The 12,689-nt window shown below is 43.3% G+C and overlaps 5 protein-coding genes across 5 annotated transcripts; 4 read left to right on the plus strand and 1 right to left on the minus strand.

Annotated features, from left to right (window-relative positions):
• Window positions 1-1,269: 1,269 nt before the first annotated feature.
• Window positions 1,270-1,944, plus strand: LOC306824544 (histone H1-like). Its single transcript, XM_079344723.1, has one exon. The coding sequence runs from the start codon at window positions 1,288-1,290 to the stop codon at window positions 1,891-1,893; it is 606 nt and encodes a 201-aa protein (XP_079200849.1). The 5' UTR covers window positions 1,270-1,287; the 3' UTR covers window positions 1,894-1,944.
• Window positions 1,945-4,441: 2,497 nt separating this feature from the next.
• On the minus strand, window positions 4,442-4,904 carry LOC306824620 (histone H3.2; the record flags this gene model as incomplete). Its single annotated transcript, XM_079344811.1, has 1 exon — window positions 4,442-4,904. The coding sequence occupies exon 1, from the start codon at window positions 4,850-4,852 to the stop codon at window positions 4,442-4,444; it is 411 nt and encodes a 136-aa protein (XP_079200937.1). The 5' UTR covers window positions 4,853-4,904.
• A 300-nt stretch (window positions 4,905-5,204) lies between these two features.
• LOC306824278 (histone H2A) lies at window positions 5,205-5,615 on the plus strand. Its single transcript, XM_079344360.1, has one exon. The coding sequence runs from the start codon at window positions 5,226-5,228 to the stop codon at window positions 5,607-5,609; it is 384 nt and encodes a 127-aa protein (XP_079200486.1). The 5' UTR covers window positions 5,205-5,225; the 3' UTR covers window positions 5,610-5,615.
• A 2,373-nt stretch (window positions 5,616-7,988) lies between these two features.
• On the plus strand, window positions 7,989-8,424 carry LOC306824291 (histone H4). The gene has a single exon (XM_079344377.1). The coding sequence runs from the start codon at window positions 8,068-8,070 to the stop codon at window positions 8,377-8,379; it is 312 nt and encodes a 103-aa protein (XP_079200503.1). The 5' UTR covers window positions 7,989-8,067; the 3' UTR covers window positions 8,380-8,424.
• Window positions 8,425-9,697: 1,273 nt separating this feature from the next.
• LOC306823395 (histone H2B 1/2-like) lies at window positions 9,698-10,166 on the plus strand. Its single transcript, XM_079342882.1, has one exon. The coding sequence runs from the start codon at window positions 9,748-9,750 to the stop codon at window positions 10,114-10,116; it is 369 nt and encodes a 122-aa protein (XP_079199008.1). The 5' UTR covers window positions 9,698-9,747; the 3' UTR covers window positions 10,117-10,166.
• The last annotated feature ends 2,523 nt before the right edge of the window (window positions 10,167-12,689 follow it).

Raw genomic sequence — 12,689 nt, forward strand, 5'->3', positions numbered from 1 at the left:
ACTGATATGAACTGTGAATAAATGTAAATAAATAAATGTGTCCAATCCCTGATCAGGAGAATGTCTGTCGCTCTAATCTGCTTTAATATCTTGTGTACAGGGGTTGCCACCTGGTTTAGCATCAAGGCTAACTTCTTCATGAAAAATCACAACCATACTTTTTTGTTTTCATCGAATCAGAAAAGATTGTGCTGTTAAAAGGTACAAAAATGTGACAGAACAAAGGGATGTTTAAAAAGCACTTCATCGACTTTGTGACACTTTTTTAAGGCACAATGAAAACGGCCTGCGACCAGTTGAGAAACTGTTTAACAATGTGTAACAAACACGTTTTCTACACGCTGAAATACTAAACAGAAAACCAATCAATCACCAACTCACCTTAAGAACAACTGTGACTTGACTATTTCAGAGACAAAACTGCTCTCCACACAAACTGAAAACTTAAAGTGGAATAAACACATTAAAACACGTAACATAAAACAAACCAATCAATAACTAATGATGAGGATATTTACTGTCAAGAGAAACGCTCATTTCATACAGCCTTTGCTGATTTGATTAGTTTCTCAGCTTCTGGGTAAGACTAGGCTGTGCTTCAGAGACAGTAACCTGCTCTCCACACAAATGGAAACTGCTGTGATTCATTCAGCCCGCATTAACTCTCATGTCAGATTGTTAAGACGTACAGTTTCCAAACTTTAACTTTGTCCCCTTCTCATAAAATCAACCATTTAGTCGGACCTGGAGCTGAAACCGACAACAACAACATCATCTGTGAGTCTTTCTAACCGCCTGAGTCTGCGTGTGTTTACCTCCCCAGAAAAGTGTCAGATTATAACGAAACTAATCAAAGTATAACGTCAATGCTTGTTTTGTTCGATTAACGGAAGCCTCTGCGCACACTAGCAACATTTTAAACGTTCACAGGTCTCATGAAGCCACTTTAGCAGCCGAAATGTGACGGAAAATCCCCGCGTGTTACACAAACACACCGGGTACCGTCGAGGTTTGAAGCCTGCTGTCGCGAAATAACGGAGCCCTGGCCCCCAAACACGAGCTGGGTCTGAAGAGAGGAGGGTTTTCTAACTGCTGCCACACATTTCTTCGTTTCAACAGATTGTCTGTCTGAGATATATCCCCACAATGTTGAAGATAAAACACAAAGTGTCGCCACATTTCAGGCGGGAGTAGGGCTTTCTGCAGGGGTTGACTCTTCACGGTTCTCATGTTCCATTTATGTCCCTCCTCCGCTCGTTCGCTCCGCACGTCCAGTGAGAGATCATCATGGCAGAAGAAGCTCCAGCAGTAGCCCCGGCGAAAGCCCCCAAGAAGAAATCGGCTCCCAAGCCCAAGAAGGAGGGACCCACCCTCCCGAAGCTCATCCTCAGCGCTGTGGCCGAGTCCAAAGAGCGCAAAGGTGTGTCTTTGGCGGCGGTGAAGAAGGCACTGGCGGCTAAAGGTGTGGATGTGAGCAAGGCTAACAAACGCATCAACACCGCCGTGATTAAGCTGGTGACAAAGGGCACTTTGTCCCAGACTAAAGGCACGGGGGCCGCAGGATCTTTCAAGCTCGCAAAGAAAGAGCCCAAAGCCGCCAAACCCGCAGCCAAGAAGGTCGCAAAGAAAGCTCCAGCCAAGGCAAAGAAGCCCGCCGCAAAGAAAGCGACACCCAAGAAGAAGGCTGCAGTCAAGAAAGTAGCAGTCAAGAAGTCCCCGAAGAAGGCAGCCGCAGCCAAGAAAACTCCGGTGAAGAAGGCAGCCAAAAAGCCTGCAGCCAAGAGCCCCAAGAAGGCTGCACCGAAGAAGGTGGCGAAGAAGACTCCCGTGAAGAAAGCTCCAGCTAAGAAAGCACCCGCAAAGAAGACTGCAGCCAAGAAGGCCAAGAAGTAAATCTTGAGACCACTATTCAAAGCATCAAAGGCTCTTTTAAGAGCCACCACAACTTCTAAAGAGTCTGTCCTAAGCAATCAGCTGTTCTCGGTTCTTTTATAATCTTGTAATACACACATATTGCACTGCACTGTTAAATGTACCTTTCTCAGGTCTGTAGCCAGCCTAATGCGTGTGCGGGCGCCTTAGTATCCTAACACATTTTTATCTTAAGCTACATGTAATTTATTCCTGCATACTGGATGTGTTATGCACTATACGTTCTTCTTTTTTCTTTTTTTAACAAAATGCTCCAAATTCTCAGTTGATTTATTCCCTCGTGATAAGTTTGTGTTGTTGGTCTCGGTCTGTAGTACAGCATGATGTTACTTTTGCAGGTCCCATGGTTCCAACAGTTTGTGTTGAATTTCAGAGTGATTAGTTTGTTTTTATACTTAGAAAATATAATACCCAAAGTATCCTATAATGTCCGAATTTATTCTAGGGACTTAAAAACCATGGAGAGCAAAGGCTTTTTACTCAATGTCTCAAACAGTCCATGAGAAAAATGAAATCCACGGGACAATAAATCACTAAACAACTGTGCTTTCCTCCTCCATGCACACGCAAGAAAGTGCCGTTGTTTACATATCAATGCTGCTACTGACACCTACTGGCCACAATGAATATTGCCCTGCGGGTGATTTAAACTGAAGCGGGTGAATATCTCCTATTTAAAGTTCCACAAATCATGTAGTAGTTTTGGCAAGCAACTTCCAGAACCAAATAAAAAAAGTTCCTAGTGTTTGTCTTTGGCAACACCCTGAACCCCAAATTACTCCGACTGCTTCAACACCAGTGTGTGAATGGAGGACTAATGATGTCAAAGCACCTTGACACGTCTGAAGACTAGAAATGTTGTTTCTGGCAGATTCAACCTTAGAAAGTTAAAAAAATATATATATATATCTGAGGTAGAAAATACTCTTAATACTCTGGCATTCTGCAGCTATCGTTATTTCTCAATGAAAAGTCATTATTTCAGTAAAATTGAAATTAAGAAACCGTTCAGTAATATTCGTATTTTGTCATGTGGGATTATGGGATTTATTGTAAAATAATATACATTATTGCTGATTGTTTTTTTTTAAAAAGTAGTTAAAAAAACAAAGCAAAACCTGTTTATGGTGGCCTGCTAAGATTGTAGAGAAGACACCATATGAACAGAAACAACAGCCCTGGTTATACTGGACGCAGGTTTGACCCCTGAAGTAAGATGTATAAACAAATGACACCTGCTGGAACACGCTGTGCCATTTGCCTTGTTGTTCTGTCTTCATCAGGGCCCTGCACTGTTAAATGTACCTTGCTCAGGTCTGTAGCCAGCTTAATGTGTCTCCGATTTTTTTTTTTTATTTAAGCTACATGTAATTCATTCCTGCATACTGGATGTGTTATGCACTATACTTTTTTTCCCCTACAAAATGTTCCGAATTCTCAGTTGATTTATTCCCTCGTGATAAGATTGTGTTGTTGGTCTCGGTCTGTAGTACAGCATGATGTTACTTTTGTAGGTCCCATGGTTCCAACAGTTTGTGTTGAATTTCAGAGTGATTAGTTTGTTTTTATACTTAGAAAATATAATACCCAAAGTATCCTATAATGTCCGAATTTATTCTAGGGACTTAAAAATCATGGAGAGCAAAGGCTTTTAACAATGTCTCAAACAGTCCATGAGAAAAATGAAATCCACGGGACAATAAATCACTAAACAACTGTGCTTTCCTCCTCCATGCACACGCAAGAAAGTGCCGTTGTTTACATCTCAATGCTGCTACTGACACCTACTGGCCACAATGAATATTGCCCTGCGGGTGATTTAAACTGAAGCGGGTGAATCTCTCCTATTTAAAGTTCCACAAATCATTTGTCCCTCGGTGGAGAGGCCAATAGCTTCAAGTGTCTCGGCCACCACTTGTCCACGTATCTCAGCTTTTCTTAGGAGAAAACTTCACTGCGCCTGTTAGAAATGGATCAGGATTTTCAGAAAACATTCAATATATTGGAATGAAATGGTTATACATCGATATGAAGGACGATTATTAGTGTTTACACGCAACAACATGCACAACATGCTCCGGTTCAGTACCAAGGACAGCGAAAGTCAAAGCCAGGCAGGACGCGCTGACAGCTTCTTTCTTGGACTTGTATTGCTTTATTGCATGTTCTCGTCAATGAGTCTAGCACGGCTGAGTACCACAGACAAACACCACGGTGCATCTGCGCAGCTTCAAGACTCTCTGCGTGCCACTTTGAAAACGTTGTATACGCGTATAATTACAAGTGCTACAGCGGCAGTAGTTATGGCAATATGTGTTATCTGTGCGCGTGATATATTGGGAATTGGTTTATAGTGTGTGGTTGCAGCAAGTCGTGTCCTTATTGCTGGACACGGGACTAGTTATAATATGTCATCTTGAAGTAGACAGTGGACAGTAGAGGAAGAGCTCTGAATAAATGTGGTGGCTCTTAAAAGAGCCGTTGTTGTGGTTTTGGAGCAGTGGACAGATTAAGCTCTCTCTCCGCGGATCCTTCTTGCCAGCTGGATGTCTTTGGGCATGATGGTGACCCTCTTGGCGTGGATCGCGCACAGATTGGTGTCCTCAAAGAGGCCGACCAGGTAAGCCTCGCTGGCCTCCTGCAGAGCCATGACAGCGGAGCTCTGGAAGCGCAGGTCGGTCTTGAAGTCCTGAGCGATCTCACGGACCAGACGCTGGAAGGGCAGCTTGCGGATCAGCAGCTCGGTGGATTTCTGGTACCGACGGATCTCTCTCAGAGCCACGGTACCGGGCCTGTAACGATGGGGCTTCTTCACGCCACCGGTGGCCGGGGCGCTCTTACGGGCAGCCTTGGTGGCCAGCTGCTTCCTGGGGGCTTTGCCTCCGGTGGACTTACGAGCGGTCTGCTTGGTTCTTGCCATCGTCTCTTGTCTCTCTAAACGGGAGAAAAAATGTACTTCGACACGGGCCGAGCTGCTCTTAAAGCGGAGGAGCGGGTGTGCCGCAGTGACGTTGCCTCAGACCTCCGGCCCCTGATTGGTGACGGGTTGCTTCTGGAGCTCAGCCCCGACGAGGGGAGCGAGCCCCCGCTTCGATCTCCGCTGCTCATTGGAGGAAAAGTTGTTCAAACTGTGGAGCCAAAGTCGGAGCGAGCCGCCCCCTGCTGCTCTGCTGGAAGCCTCTCTTCTGGTTGGAGGGGCAGGAAAACGCCCGCGCTCCGCGGACATATAATGGAGAGCATGTCCGCCTTGGCTACATTTCTCTCAGTCCCGACTCAAGAGATAAACAACAACCATGTCTGGAAGAGGCAAGACAGGCGGAAAGGCCAGAGCAAAGGCAAAGACCCGCTCTTCCCGTGCTGGGCTCCAGTTCCCAGTCGGTCGTGTTCACAGGCTGCTGCGCAAAGGAAACTACGCCCAGCGTGTTGGAGCCGGTGCCCCCGTCTACCTGGCGGCTGTGCTGGAGTACCTGACCGCTGAGATCCTGGAGCTGGCCGGTAACGCTGCCCGTGACAACAAGAAGACCCGTATCATCCCCCGTCACTTGCAGCTGGCTGTCCGCAACGACGAGGAGCTCAACAAGCTGCTCGGAGGAGTGACCATCGCTCAGGGTGGCGTGCTGCCCAACATCCAGGCTGTCCTGCTGCCCAAGAAGACCGAGAAGGCCGCCAAGAAGTAGAGACGCACGGCGCACACTCACCAACACAACGGCTCTTTTAAGAGCCACCCACACTCCATCAAGAGAGCAATTTACCTGAATGAATTCATCTGATTATTCTGATGATTTTAATATATATTTATTTTTTGTATATTCAACGATCTTTTTGTAAATCTTGAACATCACTTATTTTTACTGGACCCCGGTCACTTTTACACACTGACACTTTAAACTGTTTACAGTATTCTATGATATACTTAATATTTTTGTGAAACAACTTTTATTTCTTTAGCTATATTCTATTATTGTGAAACTGTGTTTATTGTTATTGCGTGGCCTGCGTCCATTTCACTGCACATCTGTATGAGCACGTGACAAATAAAAATCTTGAAATGAATCTTGACTGATGAAAATCAAATGGGCATAGTTATAGTTTGTGATAAGATACACTATGATAGGTGGGCTCAGCATAACAAAATCACAGACGTTGCTAGATAATTCATTTTAGTTGGTGTTCTGATATCAGTAGCTCTATGCGAAGCTGTTCAGCTTCACGCACGCAACGAATAGTACAGGTTCATCTGCTGCACAACGGAGACACATCCGCCCTCATCTGCAACTGTGTGACGTGTCAATTAATCGCTCATTCACAAATGTTGCTTATCACGTAACTGGTGAGCTTTAATGAAGGCAAACTTCAAGCACAGTACACTTCCTTGGCCTCAATGGAAGCATCAAGGCCAGATACAGCGGGGACTCACAAATACTCAACAGCAAGACTCCAGAAAGGGCAGAGTTTTACACAGCCCAGGTCGGTACACGGATAACAAATAAACAAACATAACTCAAGTGACTTCAAGGATTGTGTAAGGAAGACGTGAGCTTTGACAAATGGAACGAACCGCGCGCACACACTCACAAGTGTTGGTTATTACTTTACTGATGATTGATGAAATCTCCTCATACGAATGATGCTGTTTAAGGAAGTACACTCATTCTCTAAAACTTTCCTTGATGACGATCTATGTATAGCCACAAGTTCTGCTGAATACACCCACATCCCATTATTATCACCACACGTCTCTGCCTCTTTTCGATATTCCACTTGAAAACATGGGAGATAATTCAGTGGTGAAACATCTTAACAGTCCATATCTGAACTGAACTCAACAACCTCTATTATTTCTGAGTAAAGTCAGAAGAATTGTCTATTTTAGAATAATGGTTGTAGTTGTGACCTTAAAGCATCAACTATCCTACTATAGTACCTATCCTACTCTTCTTTCTGCATCTTGTCCCATCTCCCCCATCCCATTTCAAGCCCGGCACAGTTTAGCAGATGGCTGTTCCGTCATGAGCCCGGGTCTGCTGAAGATTACTGCCTGTTAAAAGGAAGTTTTTTCATGCCACGCTATGACGGATTAAGGTGGGCTCTTGTAATATAGCCATAAGTAAGGTCTTTTACCTGCTTTTTGTAAACATAACAATGAGCATGGTCTTGTTACCTGCTCTTTTGTTAATGTTAACAGACAAACAGTAACGTCCTTTACCTGCTTTTTGTAAAGTGTCTCGAGATAACACCTGTTATGAATTGCCGCTATACAAAAAAAGATTGATTGATTGATTTATTGATTGAACGAGAAGAGGATCATTTGAAAATAGAATGATTAAAAGTAGAATAATAATCTCTGGAGAAAAAAAAGTCCATCACTCCGGCCAGTTGTATTTACATGCAGTCATCATATGTTTTAAAGAGTCTGTTAAAGCTTCCTGTCCTCCTCTCTTTGATATTTTTCTTGACCTTCGCTGTCCCAGGTGCTGAACTGGAAACCTGAACATGTTGTGTCATTTTCTTGATAAAAAAAATAGAATTAAAGCAGTGATAATCTCCCTTTATATCGCTGTATAATGATTATACTCTAATATGTTGGATATTTTCTGCAACTCCTGCGGTCAGTGTGGAGCTCGGTCAGTCCAACATGAGTCAATGTTTAAATGTGACTAAATGAACAAAATGAGAGATGAAATTTGACTACAGATAAAGTAAAAACCTGCAAAAAAAGGGAGTACAAGTACAACAATTAAGCTGTTAAAGCTTCCTGTCCTCCTCTCCGTGATGTTTTTCTTGACCTTCGCTGTCCGAGGTGCTGAACTGGAGCGTGTTGTGTCATTTGCTTAGAAATGGTATAAAACAGTAATGAGCTTAATTCATATCGGTGTTCATGATTTCACCCCAATATGTTGAAGGTTTGCTGCAACTCCTGCTCATCGTGGAGCTCAGTCAGTCCAACAGGATGTCCCAGATTCACAGTGCTGTTCAGAGGGGGGCGCTAATGCTTCAAAGGATTGTGTTTTTAAAAGACGTGACCCAAGAAGAAGAAAAGCAGAGCTCTGTGTTCTACGAGGTTCTCAGACAAGACTTAAAGAACCGTGATTCCGGAGCAGGAAGTATTCAGCCCTCATCGTCTGATCTACTAAAATGTCTGGAAGAGGAAAGGGAGGTAAAGGACTCGGCAAAGGAGGCGCCAAGCGTCACCGTAAAGTCCTCCGTGATAACATCCAGGGAATCACCAAGCCCGCCATCCGCCGTCTTGCTCGCCGTGGTGGTGTGAAGCGTATCTCCGGTCTGATCTACGAGGAGACCCGCGGTGTGTTGAAGGTGTTCCTGGAGAACGTGATCCGTGATGCCGTCACTTACACCGAGCATGCCAAGAGGAAGACCGTGACCGCCATGGATGTGGTGTACGCCCTGAAGAGACAGGGACGCACTCTGTACGGCTTCGGAGGTTAAACCTGATCCTGACCCGCTCATACTCGAACCCAAAGGCTCTTTTAAGAGCCACACACTCAATCTGAAGAGTCATTTCTCAATGTCTATATCTCTGTCATAAGCGAGTAATATGCCGTGTAAACTGCTTGTATTTGTGCTTTTTAATGAACACCGCACTTACAATGTCGCAACAACAACGGAAGGAAACAACAGTCTCGTGAAGGGCGGGAATAGTGTTACGAACATCAACCTCAATAATTAAAGGCTTTATGAACAGTGTTTGACTAAAGTGTAGAAATAAAAAAAAACGGATGCAAGACCGTATATTTATCGAAAATGACATGATACAAATGAGTCCTGTACTTCAGCCTCCTCGCAGTTAACATGTATCAAATCGTCACATGTTGTCTCCTGCAGTAGAACCGCTCCAAATCGACGAGGGATCGGAATAATAAAGAACATCCTCAAAAACAAAAACACGACCATCAAAACTCACTTCTACTGTGGACATAAATCAAGATCACAAATACTTTTCACATTTGACACAATAAATACATTCAAGAGGCTTATTAAAAATCATGATGTTCATGATACATGAACAACATCATTGCAATCTTCATGAACCTCATGTTAACACAAATGAGGCTTTACTTACATCCATGAGGTATTAGGCCACATGTCAAACAAGTAGGACTGAAGCATGTAAAAGTAGTGCTGCATTCACTTTTGAGGAACAGCTCAAAGTAAAGAAGGTACAATGCTAAAGGCATGCATGTGAACCAACAACAAAAAGATAGAACAATACAAATAACAAGGTAGGTTTAAATATGTATTCAAGTCCTTTTTTAGGCCTACACCGTCAACTTACATTGGTTATTACACAGTAAATATAGGCTATCAATAGTAATAGTGGAATATTTGTCTCAACTTTCTCGAGGCTCGAAATGAGAAGATCATTTGGGAATTGGCAGTCTTCTGTTTACACCATTTTAATATTGAGTATGTGTCGGTCAAAACTCTGGTCTTTTTCCCTCTGAGGGGTTTCACTGCTGTCTCTTTCCTCCACTATCTTGCATGTTGACATGTTGCTGTCTTGATGGGCTGTACAGTTAACGGCTCAAGGTAACCTCGGGCATTTGTTGGCTTCATTTGTGAGTCGGCATGGCCTACTATATTTGGATGGCAACATCTGGAATAACGACTGAGATAGTTCAGGGAAACGGATTTCGGACCAAGCCCGCTCACTCCACACAAAGCACGGCCCCGAGAGCCCAAGCTCCAGCCAATCCCCTGTGAGCAACAGCACGCCCTCATTTGCATCAGCAGCAAATAAAGAGAGACTCCCGACCAGGCGTAGCCATCTGATCCTGAGACCACCACTCAGAAATCATGCCTGAAACCGTGAAAGCGCCCAAGAAGGGCTCCAAGAAAGCCGTGTCTAAGGCCACCAAGACCGGCAAGAAGAGGAGGAGGACCAGGAAAGAGAGCTACGCCATCTACGTCTACAAGGTCCTGAAGCAGGTCCACCCCGACACCGGTATCTCCTCCAAGGCTATGGGCATCATGAACTCCTTCGTGAGCGACATCTTTGAGCGCATCGCTGGGGAGGCATCCCGCCTGGCTCACTACAACAAGCGCTCCACCATCACCTCCAGGGAGATCCAGACCGCCGTCCGTCTGCTGCTGCCCGGTGAGCTGGCCAAGCACGCCGTGTCCGAGGGCACCAAGGCTGTGACCAAGTACACCAGCTCCAAGTAAACCCGCTGATAACCAGCAACAACATAACGGTCCTTTTCAGGACCACCCAACCCTTCCTTCAAGAGCTCAACTCCAATTCATATATTACAACATGCATGTGCATATTCCTTTCTTTCATTTGCACACTGCAATACATCTTCTACCCCTTTTCACAAACCTATCCATTCTTTCAACACGCCCCAATTCAAGGCAACTTTACTTTCACGCTTTCTTCATCTGGACAACATAAACCCACTCATTCACCTATTCACAAGGCTTCAATATATCACACTGCAACTTAGTGCTCACTGTGTAAGCTTACTGCAAGCGAGACCAACTTTCTGGATACTAATACTCTATACAAACGGCAGACATATCTAATGTTTACACAAGACACACATTAATGTTAGACAACACATCAAAACCTACTTTTGTCAGTGAACATCTGACTTACGCATTCCTCATGTATTGGAACATTTAACCCTTTACATTAGCTTATTACATGTATAGGAGACTGAATTTCATTGTATCACAAACCTCGCAGCAAGCCTGCGACTCAACACACAGGGAGACAAAACCCACACTTACCGCGAGGGAGATTAAATCTCAAAAAGTTGCGTAAACAATATTGAGTATCTCAAAGGTAAGTAGATTTTACAAAGTACTTACCTGCAAAATACAGGACAAGTGCAGACGCATTCAATTTGCCTTCCAGGTTGCAGCTGAGGTGTGGGCGGAAGTGCTCACCTGAGACAACCCGGCACAACTGTTCCGTCGTTGTCAGTTCCATCTGAGGTGCTGCTCTGCTTTACAATAATATTGCATGAATTTTTTCCCTTTCCTCTCAAAAGAAAGAATATTTTAAAGGAATATTCCACCTCCGCGGTCAAAAGATTTAGATGTCATTGTCTCAGATTTCCGATCTCCCCTAAAGCCAAAGAGGTGAACTTTAAAACATTCAATGACATTTATCCATGTGCTGAATTTCTAAGACGGATATTTCATTTGGACAGTAAAACAGAAACAGAAACACTTGAGCACTTGAAGTTTTCCTGCAAGGTATGTGATTTATTTTGGAAGAATTTCACAAATTGGACAGCCCGTAATAACATGGAGGTGCCTCCCCTGACATCCAACAGTGTGAAACTTGGTTTTATAATGGAGGACAGAAAATTAGAATTTAACTTAAATAACTTACTTGTACTTGCCAAATATTTTCTACACAAATGTAAATACTCAAATACTGACCCACTCTTCAGCATGTGTTTGAAGGAGCTGCAGCTTTATGTTGATTCTTTGAAACTTATGAAATCAAGGAAGGCCCTATATGTCTATGTGAGAGCTTGTCAGGTTTTGATTGATTGTTGTTGTTTTTCTGTTTGTTGCTCTGTTGTACAAAACAAACAAAAAAACAATAACATTGCACCGTGTATGTAATGAAACAAAAACTATTAAATGCCCATCTGCTCGTAATATGGGCTTTCAAGTCGTTAGAAAATACCTTTTAACCAGCTCAATCCAAAATAAACACAAAAGTGCTCACATATCTTTGGGTGTGCCACAATTACATGTGGGACAATAACTACAGGGCTTGGACCTCTTAAAGAGGCCTATAGCTTGATTTTTAGTTTGTAACACAATGAAAGGAATTTCTCTCACTTGAGATCTTGTATTTTCTATGGATTCATTTCAACTGTTCATGTTACACATTTCACAGTAAAGTGATATAAGCGGCTAATTTATTCACAACTCGTCGGCTGTTACAGCCCACTATAATCCAAATGATCTCCGCTGCACTGATATGAACTGTGAATAAATGTAAATAAATAAATGTGTCCAATCCCTGATCAGGAGAATGTCTGTCGCTCTAATCTGCTTTAATATCTTGTGTACAGGGGTTGCCACCTGGTTTAGCATCAAGGCTAACTTCTTCATGAAAAATCACAACCATACTTTTTTGTTTTCATCGAATCAGAAAAGATTGTGCTGTTAAAAGGTACAAAAATGTGACAGAACAAAGGGATGTTTAAAAAGCACTTCATCGACTTTGTGACACTTTTTTAAGGCACAATGAAAACGGCCTGCGACCAGTTGAGAAACTGTTTAACAATGTGTAACAAACACGTTTTCTACACGCTGAAATACTAAACAGAAAACCAATCAATCACCAACTCACCTTAAGAACAACTGTAACTTGACTATTTCAGAGACAAAACTGCTCTCCACACAAACTGAAAACTTAAAGTGGAATAAACACATTAAAACACGTAACATAAAACAAACCAATCAATAACTAATGATGAGGATATTTACTGTCAAGAGAAACGCTCATTTCATACAGCCTTTGCTGATTTGATTAGTTTCTCAGCTTCTGGGTAAGACTAGGCTGTGCTTCAGAGACAGTAACCTGCTCTCCACACAAATGGAAACTGCTGTGATTCATTCAGCCCGCATTAACTCTCATGTCAGATTGTTAAGACGTACAGTTTCCAAACTTTAACTTTGTCCCCTTCTCATAAAATCAACCATTTAGTCGGACCTGGAGCTGAAACCGACAACAACAACATCATCTGTGAGTCTTTCTAACCGCCTGA

The sequence above is a fragment of the Symphodus melops genome (assembly GCF_947650265.1).
Source record: "Symphodus melops genome assembly, chromosome: 5".
In the NCBI taxonomy this organism is placed as follows: Eukaryota; Metazoa; Chordata; class Actinopteri; order Labriformes; family Labridae; genus Symphodus; species Symphodus melops.

Bases quoted from the DNA above. Each gene is read 5' to 3' on its own strand.
- LOC306824278 (XM_079344360.1), top strand. From the start codon at position 5,226: ATGTCTGGAAGAGGCAAGACAGGCGGAAAGGCCAGAGCAAAGGCAAAG.
- LOC306823395 (XM_079342882.1), top strand. From the start codon at position 9,748: ATGCCTGAAACCGTGAAAGCGCCCAAGAAGGGCTCCAAGAAAGCCGTG.
- LOC306824544 (XM_079344723.1), top strand. From the start codon at position 1,288: ATGGCAGAAGAAGCTCCAGCAGTAGCCCCGGCGAAAGCCCCCAAGAAG.
- LOC306824291 (XM_079344377.1), top strand. From the start codon at position 8,068: ATGTCTGGAAGAGGAAAGGGAGGTAAAGGACTCGGCAAAGGAGGCGCC.